General features: G+C 46.4%; 5 protein-coding genes across 5 annotated transcripts; 2 read left to right on the top strand and 3 right to left on the bottom strand. All coding sequences in view use genetic code 12, as the record gives it.

Annotated features, from left to right (window-relative positions):
- Window positions 1–440: 440 nt before the first annotated feature.
- Window positions 441–842, top strand: CJI96_0001409 (uncharacterized protein; the record flags this gene model as incomplete). Its single annotated transcript, XM_029033099.2, has 1 exon — window positions 441–842. The coding sequence occupies one exon, from the start codon at window positions 441–443 to the stop codon at window positions 840–842; it is 402 nt and encodes a 133-aa protein (XP_028893414.1).
- Window positions 843–846: 4 nt separating this feature from the next.
- On the bottom strand, window positions 847–1,744 carry CJI96_0001408 (uncharacterized protein; the record flags this gene model as incomplete). The annotated part of the gene is made up of 2 exons (XM_029033098.2): window positions 847–990; window positions 1,037–1,744. The coding sequence occupies 2 exons, from the start codon at window positions 1,742–1,744 to the stop codon at window positions 847–849; spliced, it is 852 nt and encodes a 283-aa protein (XP_028893413.2).
- A 66-nt stretch (window positions 1,745–1,810) lies between these two features.
- Window positions 1,811–2,773, top strand: CJI96_0001407 (uncharacterized protein; the record flags this gene model as incomplete). The annotated part of the gene is made up of 1 exon (XM_029033097.2): window positions 1,811–2,773. One exon carries the CDS (start codon window positions 1,811–1,813, stop codon window positions 2,771–2,773), a length of 963 nt encoding a protein of 320 aa, XP_028893412.2.
- A 4-nt stretch (window positions 2,774–2,777) lies between these two features.
- On the bottom strand, window positions 2,778–9,611 carry GSL2 (Gsl2p; the record flags this gene model as incomplete). Its single annotated transcript, XM_054702049.1, has 2 exons — window positions 2,778–8,041; window positions 8,519–9,611. 2 exons carry the CDS (start codon window positions 9,609–9,611, stop codon window positions 2,778–2,780), a joined length of 6,357 nt encoding a protein of 2,118 aa, XP_054558024.1.
- Window positions 9,612–9,893: 282 nt separating this feature from the next.
- On the bottom strand, window positions 9,894–16,529 carry ACC1 (acetyl-CoA carboxylase ACC1; the record flags this gene model as incomplete). The annotated part of the gene is made up of 1 exon (XM_029033094.2): window positions 9,894–16,529. One exon carries the CDS (start codon window positions 16,527–16,529, stop codon window positions 9,894–9,896), a length of 6,636 nt encoding a protein of 2,211 aa, XP_028893409.2.
- Window positions 16,530–18,195: the final 1,666 nt, after the last annotated feature.

Genomic DNA, 18,195 nt, shown 5'->3' with positions numbered 1-18,195 from the left:
GTTTTTCAGCGATGAGACCGATGGCATCGAGGTATTGCATGCAGGTCTCTTCATAAAATGGTCCAACACTGAGATCGAATGGATAGTCAAATAAAGAGTATTCGGAGTGTGAAGCCAATTCAAATTATAGGAGTTTGTTTTCGGTCTCCTTGGGTTTCTGGAGTTGAGCAGTCCGAAGCATAGCCTTGAGAATTCTCAAGAAATTTCCTCAGTAACCTCGTAGAACAATATATCATCAACAGCTGCAAGCACAAAAAAGCATGCTTTCAAAAGGAATCGCTTTCAAAAGAAGTATTCTAATAAACATACTTCTCCAATTTCTGTTTCACCTCGGGATTCTCACAAGGTGTACCTTTCTTAGTTACTGTTTGCTCTGCATAGTGAGCACATAGGCCTCACTGTAGAGGCAGTAGTGTCTCATCAACTTTAACAACAACAAGATGGGCGGTCTTTCCCAAAATGTCTTGAACATGAAGTTCATGCGAGGTTCTGACAACAAAGAGCTCGAAAAGAATGAGCCAACAACGTACAAGAAAGTAAAGGACACCTCAGAATGGTACCTCCCGAATCGTGGTCAAGTGCAACAGAGACTTAAGAGTGCAGTGAAAGTGAAGTCAGTGGGTTATGGGAGCATAGCCTCGATGACCGCGGAACCAAAGGAGGAAGAAGACAAAAAAGAAGAGCAGGCTGTGCCGAAGAAGGTTGAGAAAGATCCTAAGGCGCAAGCAGATGAGTTTCTCCAGGATATCATGGGAAAGCCAAAGAAAGACAAAAAAAGGAAACTCGACTCCTCGGCAGAGAATCACAGCAAAAAGAAGAAGAAGAAGAAGTCTAAACAGTGATTTATCACTTCTTTGTCTTTATGTCGAAGCCCCCTTTAACAATTGCATCTCTGGTGGCAGAGTTGATGTGCTTAAACCGATCGGGCCCCAAATGAGTACCTCCGAACCACCGGCTCACCACCACCATAACGTTCCACGCATCCATGATCTGTATGTTAGTATAATAGAATATCACGCCAAAAGGTTGTACATACCGTTAGAAGATGTAGCATTCTAGATCCTGCGGCGGTTTCTCCATCATCGTCGCAGTCCTGGTAAGTGACTCCGTTCTCACCTTTAATCCTCCATGTGTTCATGTTATGAGCAGCTTTAGCGATCTTTCTGTCTGTGAGGAGAAGTGCTAAGTAACGCTTGGCCTCCTCAACCGAGTGCACCTCCCTGGCGTAAGCTATGAACGTGGACCCTCTATCTACTATAGGGTCAGAGATTGTCCAGCCCTCAAAGACGTCAATTGTCGGCTGGTTGGAGTTCGGAATTGCGGCTGGTGGTGACTGAACACTTTTCTGCTTTGGAGCGTTTTTTTCTTGTTGTTGCTGCTCGGCCTTCTTCGTCAACTCCTCGATCTGACTCTTGTGCTCCTCGAGATATTTCTCTAGAAAAGCATTGATCTCGCCGATGAGCTCGAATACCACAACTTCGCCTGGCCGAAACGTCTGCTGTAACAACTCCACGATATTTTTTTCAATGTAGTCGTTATCAAAGTACTTTCTTGTGTTTAGTGTGTTGACTTGGAGAATGTTCGGACTCTCCTCTGGGTACTTCTCGGGAAACGACATTTGCACCACCACATCTTGGTGCTCTGGAATTGTGATATTGAAGATAGAGGGCCCAAGCTCTTTTAGGCTTTCTGGATAAATGGCCTTTATCGCATCGATCTCCTCCACCTGTTCTTGTGAGGGCATTTTGATTCCAATTCGCATCCAACTCAAACTATCCAAGAAGCAGTGAGTATTCGCACTCTTCAATCAATGCCATCACTGGAAGAGTTCAAGGCTCAGGGCAATAAAGCATTTGCAATTAAGAAGTATCAGGAGGCAGCTGATCTCTATTCCAGTGCAATTGCTTTGGACAGATCAAACCCAGTTCTCTACTCCAATAGAGCTCAGTGCCATATTCATTTGAGAGACTGGATCAGAGCGTCGAATGACGTAGAAGTTGGGTTGAGGCTACAACCTGCTGATAAGATTAAGGTGAAGCTATTGTTCAGAAAAGGCTTGACGGCGAAGGGATTGGGAAATATCGAAATGGCCAAGCGGGCGTTTAAGGATGCATTGCAACTTGATCCAGAGAACTTGGCGGCAGCAAATGAGCTCGAGCAGGTGCAGCCAAAGAAACTTAAGAGAGAAGGTTTTGTACATCGAGAGCCTAGAAAGATTTCTATTGAAGTTGTTGATGAAGTGCCTTCTGAAATTCTTGAGCAGATTAGGGGAGAGCCTGCTCCTCCCTCTTCGACAAAGACCCTCGAAGCAACCTCTGCCGACGTAAATGCCGTTGCTGACGAGCTTTTTCGTGGAAGGAAGAATAAATCAAAGGATGAAGTACACAATTCGAAACAAGAGACACCTTTTGTTGAACGACCTACCATGCATTACCTCAAAACACTCAAGTCACTTCCACCAGAAAGAAAGCACAACGGATACAAAGTGGTACTTGATTTGAGTAGCTCGCAATTAGACGAGATGTTTGCATTTTCCGGTATTGAATCAGACTTCTTCGAGTTCTTTCTCGAGGCATCTGTTCACTTCCTTAAGAACCACACAGAATACACTAGCGAGCAGATCCTTGATAAGCTTGAGTATATCACTAGATTCAAGAGGTATAACCTCACCGCGCAACTAACACCAGATGATCTCATACAAAACTTTATAGACGCATTGGATAGGTATGGGGTTTCTGCACACGCTAGAGGGAAGCAGTTGCTCGCTCGGTGAGATCTCACCATGCTTTTCTTTTGAGACGGAAATACTCGGGCTGTCTGATATCTTGCAACACATCTGGAAGCAATCCTCCAAGGTCGACGTTGTACGCCTTGTTAGCCACGAGCGGTGTTATAATTAAACCAGCGAAAATGAGGAAATTCACGACAAAGACAAAGGCTGACCATGTCACTGCCGCCCGTTGCCTAGCTCTTTGCCTTTTTGAAAGTAACTGGCGTCTAATTTGTGAGCCTGGTTTCACCCACAAAAGCATCAATGAATGCCAAGTATTTGCAAAAGGACAAAAGATAATTGGGAGCTGAAGGTAGAATACGATATGCCCAACAGCTAAATCAACGCTAAAGTAAGTGGGCTCGCTTATTTTGCAAACGAACTCACGGATCGGCTGAGTGAGCGTTAACCATCCCAATTCAGCATTCACCCATTTTCCTGACCACCACGCCTGATTAGACTTGTTGTGGCGGAACTCTCTAGTAAGCATCATCGCATTCATGAACCTAAGAAGGATCCGCTGAATGAGTACCATACAAGCAATTCCAAGCAAAGTGCGGGAAATATCAAGATTTTGCAATACCCAAAGTAGTTCAACAAAAAAAATTTGATTAAGCAAGGCTAGAATATGTGTTGTGGCTGCGATTAAGCTGGGAAATCCTTTAAAGGACAAGGTAATTATTGGGCCAAGGAGCACTGAGATCACAAAGAACGTCAACAACAAGCCAATGTTCACGCAGATGGGAGCCACAGAAACAAAGAGTATTCTCAAAATTGCGTTGCTGGGTGTAGCGTTCCTCGCCTCAGCTTGTGCATTCGCAAATAGGTAAGCACATCCGACAAATCCAAGGCTGACTACCTCAGGAACGATGTTTAACATGATGATGTTGATTCGAGTGGGCTTCACCTCACTAGTAAATCTCACATCATCCTCACCATACTTTAACTTCAGCTTCAAGCCCGTGAATCTGCTCCTAGCTATTTTTGTATGAATAATCCATGACTCACTCGTTGCCTGAGTGTTCCCTCTAAATAACCACCTCAAGTATTCTAGATAATCTAGAAAAAACTCTGTTTTGGAGTATTGATTAGGATTGAAGAGAAAGGGACTGATAAGCATTGCAAGGACCGTCATCCAGAAATAAATGAATGGGAATTTCCACCATGATATTGAGATGTAAACCACAAGAAGTAGGGAAAAGGCCCCAGAGCCTAACGACTCGTTTGCAAATCTTGTGAATAGGCTCGAAAATGACTCTCTTTTCGTTGCAAATCCTCTTCCTGTCGCAATATATTGAGCACCACCAACAGCAATGTCTCTCATGATTGACTTAGCATATATCTTGCAGACAAAGACTTCGAACAATGGTGAAAGGGAAATGATGTGCTTCCCTAGTCTGGTAAAGCACTTGTAGAATCCTCGTTCAGTAATCTCCTGAACACCTAGAGGAATGAATGAGATGATGAAGACGACAAATATAGAGTAAATGCATCTTTCTAACCAACGGATCACCGGCACGAGGTTCAAGCAATTGTGAGGACGACGGGGATCCGTAAGAGGCTTGTGCTTGTTGTACTCACATATTGAAGAATCATTGGCCAACGCAGCGATATTGATACCAACTAGGAGGAACATTTGAATGGATAACGCAATGCAGACATTGTTTAAATGAAATCCAGCATGAGCATAATAAAACGAGAGAAACCTATCAAGGGGAAGTTGTGTTCCAAGATAAAAGTACTCTCTTGAAAGAAGCTGCTCACCCATACCTGCTCCAATCTTAGTGATGAAGTTCAGAATTGAGCTGAAGCCAAGATCTCTACCTTTTCCACACTGAATATACTCGCAATGTTTGATCCGACCTCCCCTTATAATGGCAGTCATTCCGGCGTAGATGTCTTCATTCAAATGTAAACCCTTTTGAGACTTGGAAACACCACCTCTAGTACACATGAATATGGTATTGAGGAAATCTGGATGTCCGTAATGTAATTTACCCCCATTCTGAGAAAGAGTTCTGGCGAAAAGAGTCCCGAAAGTTTGCTCCTTTCCGGCAGCAACATCGCCTAGAACTCCAATATTTTCCGAGAAAACATATTCTCTCAGGCCAACAATCGCAACGGGATTCGTACTAATAGCCCTTCTCGCTTGCAGGTTGTATGGATCAGGAATCCTTAGCTCTTCGAATTCAGCCAATGTGTTTCTGATTTTAAGACATTCTTCGATGTAGCTGTCTTGATTTGCATCAATGAGCTGAAGGTATTCTCCTCGAACAAATATAAGGGCATGGTTTTGGTTATCAGATTTGCCGTCGCCCAAGATGGGATTACCAGACAACTTTATACGATAGATGGGCGATCTCTCACCCTTTTCCAGAACTGGACAAGTACCGTTCACTAAACATGAGAAGAATAAGGTTTTTCCATCATCATCTCTTTCTTCGTCGATATAAGCAATCTCAAGTTCTGGGTACGCCCTCATCAAGTACTCAGTGCTCTCCCTTTCTTCGTCTGTGAACTTTTTGTATCTCTGCATCGATACTATTATTCGAAATTTGCGGGCAGCCATCTCGTTGATAAGTCGCAATTTCGACTCGTCATTCAGATCAGACGTGTGGTCTTTGCTGATTTCTATGTCTGACAAAAGCTTCAATGATCTCGTGTAGTTCATGAAGCCTGAAACAGTTCGGTAAAGTGTCTGGGATCTGAGAGAAGCCCATATTCTTGTACGTGTAACATACTCAGGCGTAGCTGTCTTGAACCCAACAGAGTAGTATGGAGACTCATCAAGCTTTTCAGGAGAAGTCAAGTTCGGTTGAGAGTCAAGTGAGTCATTTTCTTCTGCCATCTGCTTAGTATCCCACACAAAATTAGCCCACTCGGAAGGGTGAAGCTGCTTGAGATACTCCAACATTGTAACATGGGAAAACCTATCTTCCTCCTTAATAATTTCCTGCAACAGCAATATAATCTTTTCGGTGTAATGTGGAATAAGAACTGTAAATGAAGGCATGGCCTTCACTTCTCGTATGTCGGGCATGGGAGTCGAGAGTGATTGAGCAAAGAAGGTGATCCTTCGTTGAGCCTCGGAGTTGTCTTGCAAAAGGGTATTTCTAAGGGAGTCATCCTCTTGTGATACAAAGAATGTTGGCTCCCATAATACCATATCAGGTTCAACGTCATCGGAGTTTGAAATCTCGTAAATCAAACGATGCACTTGCTCAATTGACAAAAAATGCTCTCGATACATGGCAATTATGATTGAATTCCATACCTTTGATACCAGTATTTTTTTGTTTTGCTTATTGTTATTGGTTGTTGCAAGAATCTTTGACCCTATTCTTTTTGGAAGACGTGAAAAGACGTTTCTCCAAGGCGTCCAGATAGATGCTCCAAGGTAGAATGATCTAAGAACGGATATCGTTGTGTTCCAGATGACATACCATAGATAGGTATCCAACACAAATAAATTGAAGTCCAAAATAAGGATCAACAAAAGTATGACTTTTGGCTGGGCATTGCATAGCCATGAGCCTATCCATTGATCTCCAACACATCTGTTAACCCGCATGATGAATAGTTCTCGCAAAGGATCTTTCAAAGAGAGAGTAAGATAGAAGTAAGACTCCACAAACTTCGATGTAAAGACACATACCCAAAGCGCATATGAGGCTAGCTTATCTGGGTACACGAGCTTGCAAAAGTCAGAGGTAAATACTTCACAAGCAAGTGCAACCCTTCCATTTGGTTTGGCGCCGAATTGATCTGCATGGGTTTTGAAGACTAAGTATAGCACGACACCAATAGAAAACAAAAATTGAATGGAGGTTATAACAATCGCCAACGTGTCCTTCACTCTGAGCATTGAAGTAAAAAATAATGCAGCCATTGGAGTAGTGTTGACAATGAGCAAAAGGAACAACCAAAATATGCGACGATCAACACGACGAGCACCAGGCCACTTTCTGGGGACGAAAAATAACTCAAGCAGAACGCTAACCATCGAGATGAGACATGCCCAGGAACCAGCAAGAGACATGACGGTGAGTGTTGCTTGAGGAGGAGGTTCGTTTCCACGAGCAATGGAGTAGTCGTAAGTGTAAAGTGGTTTCGAATTGAACGATGTATAGTACCAAAACATACAGAAGTGAATCAAAAGCACTCTGTCAAATGCTGTTATAATATGAAGCCAAGTCCGACTTTCATAGTAGGTCTTGTAAAAGGCGTTACTCCAGTCGACCTCGGAAAGCACATGGTAACGGGCTTCACGACTTTTATACATGAGAACAGTTTGATCCTTCAAGCGAATCTTCTCAATACCTTTTCTATGCCAAAAGAGTTGATTCATGTCATCGTATCCAATTATGGAGGAGTGATCTTTATCAGTTCTTACCACAAGATTTCCATCCACACTGAAGCATTGATCTCTATAAGTGTTGTAAATGGGTGTTATGATGCGATCTAAAAACGGAATCTCGCTTTCGGGCTCTTCTTGCTCCTCGAGAGAATAGTAATAGTCATTGCAGCACTTAAACAAGAAGCAAAGACACTCTGGCATAAATCGCAAGTTGTTTGCTTCGCCCCAGCATAACAAGTAAAGCGAGATTTGGGTAACGTAATCCGTTGGTGAGAATCTCAGCATATTTTTGTACCATTGGTCGACGGCTCTATCGTACGAGGCAACCTTTTCTCTGGACTTCATTATAGTGCCGTCTAATTTGACGTGTTTCCAACCATGAGCATCATCGATATCCATTTCGGAGGCGAAGTACCATTTACGAAAGTTGGAGTTCGGCCCGCCAATGTAATCACCATGGAGGGTCCGCAATGCGTTGTAAGGCCCCATACGGGAAGCTCTGGAGTCTAACATCTTCATCAAGTAGTGATACATATTTTTCATGTTATCTTCCTGGAAGCCAAACACCTTAGTTAAGTGAGCCATGATGGCACCAATTCTGTTACGAGAAACAGGCATCTGGTCAGAAGGATTCCACGCAGGGTACGGATCAGTAGTGGGATATGTATCAGCATCTTTCGTGATGTCGGTTTTGACAGACAGCTTCTCTTCAGCGTAGCACCGAAAGAAGCGATCAGGCCCGTGGCCCATTCCCTCGACGCCAGCCCAATGGGACGAGTCGAGGTACGGGGTTCGAAACGCCGACAATGGCGCCACGGCCGTCTGGAGTCCAGTCCGTGCAACACCTCTCAGGTCACTGTTGGTATCGCCCAAATCAAACTGGTCTGTCAACGCGTCACCGTCAATAGGTGGATCTGAAATGTTAGAACAGAGAGAGGCTGAGAAACTACGCGTTTGGGTTTGGGGTCATGTTCATACTGGAAGATAGTGGTTGCTTCCTCTTGGGGGGTGATAACTTCTTTACGCCCATGATCACAAAGATTTGAAGAAAAGAAACTGGAAGAAAATTGAATTCAGGAGTAGCGGATTTCGTGGGCTTTATATACCCCTGCGCCGCACACCCAGATAGGTTGCATAGTGAAAAGTGTAGTCCTTTGTTTAGCCTCGAAAACAGGAGAAACAGCACGAAGCTTTTCGATAACAAAGCACTTGAATTCTTCGGAACCCCGTCGGTTGGCAAACTGATGGCTACAAAATGAATAAGTGATTTAGTCCCGAGAAACCTTCATCAATAGTGGAAGCTCCACGCGTCTGCTGTCAGTACGATTCACGTTGAGTCACCTCGACCTATACTATCGCTCCTGGTCGTCTCCACCACCACTTTCTTCCACTGAGAAAACCACCTTCTTCTGTTTCATCGTCGCTGCTTTCGTCACTATTACCCTCACTCGGATCAAGCCCATTGTACAACACCCTATTGTAGCCTTTTACCAGCAGAGGAGCCATTGCCGCCACTGACAACAGGGCTAGCTCTGTTCTGATCTCACCAGGTGAAATTCCTCCAGAAAGAAGCGATGCTGCCATTCCAGCCACTGCTGGTGCAGCCATTGAGGTTCCTGACAACACTTGTGGACTGTCGCTTGTCGGGTGTACACTCGACACGCTAACCCCTGGAGCGTACAAGTCAACACAGCTGCCATAGTTCAGGAAGAAGGCTCTGGCCATCTGCTTCTCGTCCACTGCTCCCACGGTGATAGCGCCGCTGGCACTTGCTGGGGAGTACCTACAAGCGTCCTCGTTGGTGTTTCCAGCAGCCACCACCACGACCAATCCTGTTTTTGCCGCTGCATCGATGGCTCTGTTGAGCAACGTGCTCTTGAATGCTCCAAGTGAAAGGTTGATGACCCCACGGACTCCCTTGCGTTTTCTGTGCTCTACGGCGAAGTCTAGCGCACTGAGGATACCACTAAGAGAGCCATGACCTTTACCATTGAGTGCTTTCAACTCGTATATTCGAACCTTCTTGGCCACTCCGTACGTTTGTGATCCTATCACTCCGGCGACGTGGGTTCCGTGTCCGTTTGTGTCACCACTACCTTCGTTGGTGAAGTCTTTCCCAGGAAACGCTCTGTTCTCGAACTCAGCATGATCTAGAGCAATGCCCAGGTCCACAACATACACGTTCACTCTTTGCCCCGCGGCGTCTTCGTCGTAGTAATATGGCTGGTAAGGAAAGCTTCTCACCGTCTTGTCTTTACTGGATATGTGGGCCAAGTGCGAAGGAGGATTGGCCTGTTCAACCACGGAAAATGCCTGGATCTCCACGTCAGGAGTGATGTCAGCAACCATAGGCGACTGTCGAAGCCTCTCCAAAGCAGAAGCGGTGAAGTTTCCTGCGAAGCCGTGAAGGCGGCCGATCTTGAACTGCTTCCCTACGAACTCTTTGAGTCTTTGAGCTTTAGGAAACGAGTGATCATGAGACATGAACAGGTCAATCGTCTCTGACGCTCTTAGCACCACCAAATGGGGCAGGGAGGCAGAAAGACCACATACTATGATAAAAATAGAAAGAATGTGATTTAGTTTCATGGAGGCTTCCGATTGGGTCTGTTGGAATAATGGCTGCAAAATGGCTGCAAAATGGCTGCAGACTGCGAAAAATGGCTGCGAATGTTCGTACAATTGATAAACTACACAAATCTCTTTCAATAAATATTGATTATGACTCTAGTATACAATTCAATTGCGTCTCTTTCTCAATAAATTTCAGTGATTGCCAAGCAACTGCTGTCTTTCGGCCGCAGGCAAGGTGCTCAAGAAGTCCTTGATGGCAGCACTAGCAGCTGGACCGTCCTTCTTGAGAAGCTTGTATAAGTCGTGGCGGTTCTGTTCGCTCTTCAATTCCTCGATACGCTTGCCCAATTTAGCGTGATTTGTCTCAATGAAGTTGCTTACAGCCTCGTCGTCCTCGTAGTCAACTGTAGGCATCCAACTTCTCAAACGAGCAACCTTCTCCAAGCGAGAGGCGTTCTTTACGATGTCGCCAATCTTGTGCAACAAGTACTCCTCGTTCAAACGTCTGCGCAAACGCCAGAAGAAGAATCTTCTCGCGTGGACCCACTCGATCTCTTTGCGGATAACACCCTTCGCCAACATTCTTCCCGATCTGTCGTGCAAGTCAGCAAACTGGACTGAAATCTGAGCATAGATAGGCATCAACAACTTCTCACGAGCAACAAGCTGAGCAGCCACCTTCGCGTGCTCCTCAGGCTCGAGCTTACTGTTAAGCTTCTGCTTCAATGCATTATACTCTGGGTCTAAGCGCTCCATGGTAGCCAATAATTTGTCTCTCCTGTACTTGATGCCAACCATCCCTTCTGGTTCCAACACACCGGCTCTAGACTCAACGTCAGCATACATCTCCATCATGTCAGCGTTGATGGTAGGGTCCACAACGACCCATGAACCTCCTCTTAATTCACCGTGAGGTGGAATGTAGGTAAAGATAGGCTGCTTGAAATCAACCAAGGCATCCACAATGTAGGAACCGTACTTGAGAACCTCGTTGAACATGTCACGCTGACCACCGGAGAAACCTCTCCAGTTAGCTAAGATCATCAATGGTAGCTGTTCACCGTGGTTGAAATCGTTAATGGCCTGAGCGGTCTTGAAAGCAGAGTTGGGGTACCACACTTGACCAGCTTCTTGAAGCATGATTTCAGTAGACTCTGGGTTGGCAGGGTCAGCAGGAACCAAGTTGTCCACAGTTCTGGTCTCAACACCAATAACACCAATAGGAATTCCTCCAAGACGGGCACGTCCAACAACAACACCTCTGGCCCAACCAGACAAGGTCTCCTGGAAGGAGCCCTTATCGAATAAGCCAGCCTCGAACTCGCCATTTTCAAGCTCACGTCCATTAATCATATATCTGACGTCGTAAGGTTCCTTCTGTGCTGGAGCAAACTCGATGTCTCTGTCCCAAGGATCATTGCTGTGCAAAATTGGCACTGGAGTGTTTCGCTTAGCTGGAATGTACGACATCCACTCCATGATTTTCTCCACACCGGCCAAGTCGTCAGTAGCAGTCAAGTGAGAAACACCATTTCTGTACATGATTTGTGTTCCACCAAGTTGCAAGTTTGAAGTGTAAACCTCTCTACCCAACAACTTGTTGATGGCAGGGGCACCTGTCAAGATGATTGGCTGGCCTTCGATCTGAATCGCACGCTGACCCAATCTCACCAAGTAGGCACCAATACCCACAGATCTGCACGTCACCAATGTGATGGTGAAGATGTCTTTGTAAGCCTTGGAAGTAGCACCAGCAATCAAACCGGAGCCCTTAAGACACTCAACACCGAGACCATTTTCAGAACCAACAATGGTCTTGATGACATGGCGTTCTTCTCCTTGCTCAACTACTCTTTCTGTTATAACGGCGTTGCCCTTGTCGCTTTCATCAAGAGCCGTCTTATCGGCCGAGGTCAAGTACAAGTACTTGAAACCCTTCTCAGGCTTGCCCTCCTCATTCCAAGCAACCTTGTAGTATGGAAGCAACTCCTCAGCAACACCGATTCTGGCACCAGAGTTGGCGGAAAGGTAAATTCTTGGAATACCTAACGAACGAGCTAATTCGGTACACTTGTTGAAAAACTCGTCTTCCTCCGGACCGAAAGAACCAATCTTGTGAGTGATGTCGTTAGCAACGATGATAAATTGACGTCCGTGCGGGTATTCTGGGGTCTTGACAGAGACCTTAAAGCCAACCATACCGATCTTGGACGAGCCGGGTTCTCTTTCCACTGCGGTCAATCCACCATTGTCGTCGTTGATCAATTCCTCAGAAACGAAGAAGTCTTTTGGAATCTTAGAGTCCTTAGCGTGTTTCTTCCACTGGGAAAGGGTTGCCTGGCGGAACAACTCCGGGAAATCGTATACATATGTGGTTCCCATGTTGTGAGCTCTGTAACGCTTGGGCTGCAAGGATTCCTTAGCAGGGTAAGGAGTGTTGATGGATCTCATGTGCATAGAGCCAGGGTTGCCAATTGACTTGAACACCCACTCGCCCTTATTGTTCTTGATCTCCATGTACAATTCAGATTTGACGACATAACCAGAAACGTTGTTGATGATAGCTCTCAATGGGAATGGCTGGCCAGAGGCGGGGTCCACACAAGAGATTCTAATTTCGGCACTGGTGACCCTCAATCTCCACAATCTTCTGCCAAATCTCTCCAAAAACGAGCCAAATGCAGCCTCAACATCCTCAGGGGTAACGTTGAATACAGCAGAGAAGTTGATGAAGATATGGTTCAAGTCTGAGTTGGAAGTGTCAATCACCTCCAAGGCATCCAAAATGTCAGACATCAACCTATTCGACTCAGCAATCAAGTACTCGGCAATAGAAATATCCTCACTAATAACGCCGGTTCTGATGATACCACGAGTGAAGAATCTCTTGTCAGATGGGGAGTTTTTACCCACAGCTTCGTAGACATGGATGTTTCTGTTATCGGTAAAGATGGGCTTGATGTCAAAGTTTTCCATTCTTCCGAGCTCCAACTGGAAGGCCAAAGCAGGCTCGATGTGTCTGATAACCTTATTCTCGACATAGTCTGGCGCAGTAAAGGTGTAGTACTTAGGGTAGGAACCGACCTTGTTACCAAACACGAAGGTGATACGACGAACAGCAGCAGCCTTCAATTCCTCTTTGGTGTCCTCAATTGTTTCGTGAACCTTAGCCAAAACCTCCTCTTCGGTTTCATAGCCGTCAATGTTAGTTACAGCAACGTTTACAACGTTCATGTACTCAGGCTCAGAGCCGGCCTGGAAGGTAATAGCATCGGAAGGCTCGATTTTGTCGAGACCAGCTATGAGCATCTCGTCCATGTCGTCAATATGCTTTACAGGAACCAAAACACCTGTTCTCACATTCAGCTCCTTCTTGTTGTCAACAACGAATGACAAGTCGGAAACCGAGGCGGCTCTGCCCATGGAGCTGGCGTCGTTCTTGAAAGTAGCATGGGGAGCAGCATGAGAAGAAAGAGAGGGCAATTGGAACGCCCACACCATGATAGGCAACTTTTCTTGCTCGTGGAAGTGGTAGGTAATTGGTCCCAAGGAGTACGCTCTGTATGAACGGCGAACGTAGACTTCAGCAGCAGCCATGGCCACCCACTCATCCGGGTTCACCAAGAATTGCAACAAAACGTCAAAGACTGTGTGCTTTGAATCAACGACCTCACGAATAACATCGAAGGCTGGGGATCTGTATTTGGCGTATACTTCACCGTAAGACGTTTGAAGAACGGAAGATCTTAAGATGTGCTCCAACTGATCTGACCTTTCCTTAATGGATGGCAAAGAACACTGAATCAAGATCTCTCTGGCTTTCAATGCGACCTTGGCTGTTCCACGGGATTCTAACTCCACTATGTTTCTCAAGGATTCCCGGATAGGAGTAGCGATAGTGGCAGACTGTTGCAAAATTGGCTGATAGGCGTCAAGAATGGCCAAAATCAAATTGTTTTTTGCAGAAACACGAGAGTGAGAAAGAGCAATGATCAGCACTTTGTTCAAGTCAGACTTGTTTTCGTCTCTAAGCTTCAAAATGACGTCTTCCTCACGCGATACACCGCCGGAAAACAACTTCTCCACCTCATAGTACTCATTGATCAAACTTGAGATGAATTGGTACTCGTGCTCTACCAAGCCATTAGCGTATCTGTTAGCGACATCCACCAAAGGTGCAACGATGCTGCCGAAAAGAGGATCGGAGCTTTCTTTCTCGGCTTTGCTCATGAGTTTGAGGAGGTTCTTTGCAGGGAATTCGGCACCTCTGGAGTGACTTCTTTCAATAGAAGCAGTCAAGGCCTCGTCTAATTTAATAGGCAATCTCGAGTGCAAAGCTGAGCAGTGCATGATCCACTCAGAGTAGGGCAACTCCCTGTCACGCAAAACTTCAATCAAGTTCTTCAACGTGGAGTTCATGATGACCTGGTTATCGTAACCAGCAAGAATATTTCTCAAGATTGAAGAGTACTTTTTGAATTTGTGGACTGGACGAGTACCTTGAATGCTTGGCTCACCAAATTCAGGCAAAGTGCCCTCGAAAGGCAAAGCGTGCTTTACCTTGGATGGATCGTCCAAGGCTAAAATGGCCAAGATGTCACCTGCATTGACCGTAGAGCCAGGCTGCTTGATTGTCTGCACAACACCGTTCTCCTGGGCAATCAAAGGCATACACATCTTCATGACTTCCACCTCGGCGTACGCCTGGCCAGCAACAACGTGCTCGCCAGACTCGACAGTGTACTTCACAAGTTTACCCGGAGATGGGGTTCTCAATTGCGTAGGGTCGTTCTCAGCCTCCAACAAGCACGTTTTGCCGTCAACAGAAAGTCTGGTAGCAGACGGTTCGTCTTTCCAGTAGATGGAGTGAGACTGACCGTCGATGGAACATAATAAGCCTCCATCAGAAAGAGAACGAATACCAACCACGGCTCTCGTACCGTTCAAAAATAATGTGAAAGCATCTTCAGAGGACATGGTGGCTGTGAACTTGTACTTGTGACCCTCGTAGATGAACTCAATAGGGAAGATCGTCCGCAACAACAGCTTGTTTGGCACCTGGCCCTTCTCGAGAGACATAGCGTACTCTTTCCTGTCGTCTCTGGAAGCGATAAAGGCCTTGGTAGCAGCACCGCATAAAACTGCAAGAATAGGGTCGGGTCTCTCTGCGGTCAACTTCTTGCTGATCAACTCGTCCAACCAGCCAGTGGTGATGGTGTTGTCCTCGAAGTCGGGGGTTTCCAACAACTTGATCAAGTACTCGACAGTAGTTCTGAAGTCACCTCGGATCGACAACTCTTTAAGGGCCACAACCATATGTTTCCTACTGGCCTGACGGTTCTCACCAAAGGCGAAAATATGACCAAACTGGGAATCTGAAAATGAATGAATCGATGACTGATTGCTCACAGAGAAGTAACCCCACACGTTAGACGAAGAACGGAAGTTCAATTCGTGCAAGCTACCACCAGAGGGCTTGAACCCTTCACCTGGGTCCTCAGAAGTGATACGACACGCCGTACAGTGGCCCTTTGGCTTGGGACGGCGTTGGGTAGTCAAAGAAGTCTCTGATTTAAACTCGAAGTCAATCTCTGTTGTTGTGTGTGGGTCCACACCGTATAAGGTTCTGATGTCTCTAATTCTGTGCATGGGGATACCCATAGCGATTTGCAACTGTGCAGCTGGTAAGTTGACACCTGTGACCATCTCAGTGGTTGGATGCTCAACCTGCAATCTAGGATTCAACTCCAAGAAGTAGAATTTGTCCTCGGCGTGAGAATACAAGTACTCGACAGTACCGGCAGAAACGTAACCGACTAGCTTACCCAATCTGACGGCGGCGTTCTCCATCTCACGGAAAGTTTCCTGGTTGGCGATTGTCACAGGAGCCTCTTCAATGATCTTCTGGTGACGTCTTTGCACAGAACAGTCACGGCCGAAGAGGGAAATGTTTGTGCCGTATTGGTCGGCCAAAAGTTGAACTTCCAAGTGTCTGGCTGAGCCAGCCAACTTCATGATAAATATTGGGGAGCCAGGGATTTCGTTGGCAGCCTGGTTGTACAAGGCGATGAAGTCGTCCTCGTTGTCGACTTTACGGATACCTTTGCCGCCTCCACCTTCGGAGGCCTTGATCATCACGGGAAAGCCGATCTGTTTGGCCTTCTCTAAACCGTCCTCAGGACTCGAACAGCAGCCCTTGGCGTACGTTTCGTCAGACACCGACACAAGGTTGGTTTCCTTATCGATTTCGACGTCGGCCACACCGGTTCCTGACCATGGGATACATGGCACCTCAGCATGCTGAGCAACAATTGTGGACGAAATTTTGTCACCCAAAGAACGCATGGCAGAACCTGGGGGACCTATGAACACGATTTTTTTAGGCGACGCAGCCAACATCTCGGGCAACATGGGGTTCTCGGAGGCATGGCCCCAGCCAGCCCACACAGCGTGGACGTTTGTGCGTTCCGCAATCTCCACTATAAGCTCGACGTTGGCGTAGTTGTTGTTGTTGGTGCCGCCAGGCACCTCCACGCACTGGTCGGCCATACGAATGTATTCGGCGTTGGCCTCGAGATCCTCGGGCGTTGCCATGGCGACAAACTGGATAGCTCTTTCGTCGCCAAAGGTCTCGTAGGCCCACTTGCGAACGGATCGGATCTCTTTGACCGCGGCAATACCGTTGTTGGCGATCAACACCTTGGATATCACGGTGTGGCCCTGGTGTTGCTTGACGAACTCTGTGACGGGGCCAGGCTCGGCCCTTTCGACCGAATTGAGCCCGAGAAAGTTGGGGGGGACTTTGCTGAGGGGTAACTTATCGGGCATTATGATGTTTTTCGTGAACTTAGCGAATTTATGAAAAATGGACTGGGGAGGATGTTGGTGATGCAAACGTTTGGCGGATATGGGCACGAATTTGGTAGCAAATAAAAGGCGTCGCAGGGAAGGCGGGCTGAGGTTATTAGTAAGAAGTTGGCACAAGCCAGAGCGCATGCAAAACAGGGGAGCAGACTGACAGGAGGAGTAGTCTGGGGAAAAGCGCTGGGAGGTGTCGAGGAAAGGAAAGTTGGGGTATTTGTCTCGCTTCAATCACTATGTCTCAGTGCGAAGAAATGCACTAGAGAGGGCGGTTTTTCGCACTAACCGTTGGGTCAAAATAGAGCCAAACTGGTGCCAAAAGTGAGCGAGCAAAAGGCGCCGAGCGCGCTGGCCACCATCGAATCGAGCATCGCTCGGCGCGGGACCAGCGAAAAGTCCGAAGCGCTGAAATCAGGATTTCAATTAACAAACCAATGGATTTATGGGAAATTGTAAATTTATATTCTCAAAAGAAAAATTCCTTCAGGTTGGATTTTCTATGGGATCATCTGTTGTGGAGAATTGTTGACATGGACTTCGTACTTAGAGTGGATCAGCCTGCCAGGCGCCCGGTTTAGGAATTTTGCAACCGTTGGCTATAGCTATCTGTAACTTCGCTTTCCTCCTTCATCTGTCTCTGTTTGCGGGCTCTTAAATCTCGGTACATACTATCTAACGACAATTGCTGGGAAAAAGCTCCGGTACAAGGCGGCCCTAGGGGTATTTAAGTGTCGGCCCGATTAGACGCCAGGGTCGATTTTTGGTCTGCCTCGAGGTGTGCAGAAAGAAAGAGGATCCCAACATTCGAAAGTTGGGCCGCGCAGGAACTGCCACTTTGAGTGTGGGAGTGAAGATTGATGTAGAAAAATTATGATGGATAAGAGAGAAAAGGGCGTTTGATATAAAGAATTGTGCAATTCGGTGTCAACGTTTGTCGTTAGCTGGTGTTGTCGTCTGGGAAGCTGAAGTAGACGTAGACATGGTGTTCACCAACGGTGGCTAAACCGTCGAGAAATGTAGCTTCCAAAGTCACCAATACGCTACAACAATTCCTAGATCTCCTAAATCCTCACTACCTGTCTCCCTTTTTTTGTCTATTGCGTGGTAGGCCTATTGCAGTGTAACTTCACTAGGGAACATTTGGCTGCGAAAATTGAGAGGAAAATTTTTTGGCGCACTTTCCATTTGTTGAATCGCCGAGTTTTTCCGTTGCCCAGGGTCTTGTCAGCGCCCATTAAAAGGCCCAATTCCCGTGAACATGTAAAAATTTTACTCTTAGTGCTCTCCTCAATCCTCTAGAATCCTTCAATTCTTGAAGATCCCATCACAAGTTTCCTATACCGCCTCCTTTCTTTGTTGGACCCAACGAGCTGCACGCGCAGTGACATCGAGGATCCACTTTTCGCAGCCAACGTGCTAGATTGTCTCTTGGCCTGTTGCAGAGTGCCCACACCGATCAAAAGTTTCTTTTGCCCGATTGGCCCGATCAAGAAATCTAGGAGTTTCTAAGTAAAGTCATATAGTTGAGTTCTTTTTTCGATCTGTTGCCGGTGGCCATCAAACCGTAATGAGACCCTGACGTCAGATGTGGTGCGTCTGTAGGTGGAAACTGAGGACAGTGAAAGTGGCAGGA

Source organism: Candidozyma auris, chromosome 1 (genome assembly GCF_003013715.1).
Source record: "Candidozyma auris chromosome 1, complete sequence".
Lineage (NCBI taxonomy): Eukaryota > Fungi > Ascomycota > Pichiomycetes > Serinales > Metschnikowiaceae > Candidozyma > Candidozyma auris.
The sequence above is the reverse complement of the archived record's forward strand: the minus strand, read 5'-3'. Positions and strand labels throughout refer to the sequence as shown.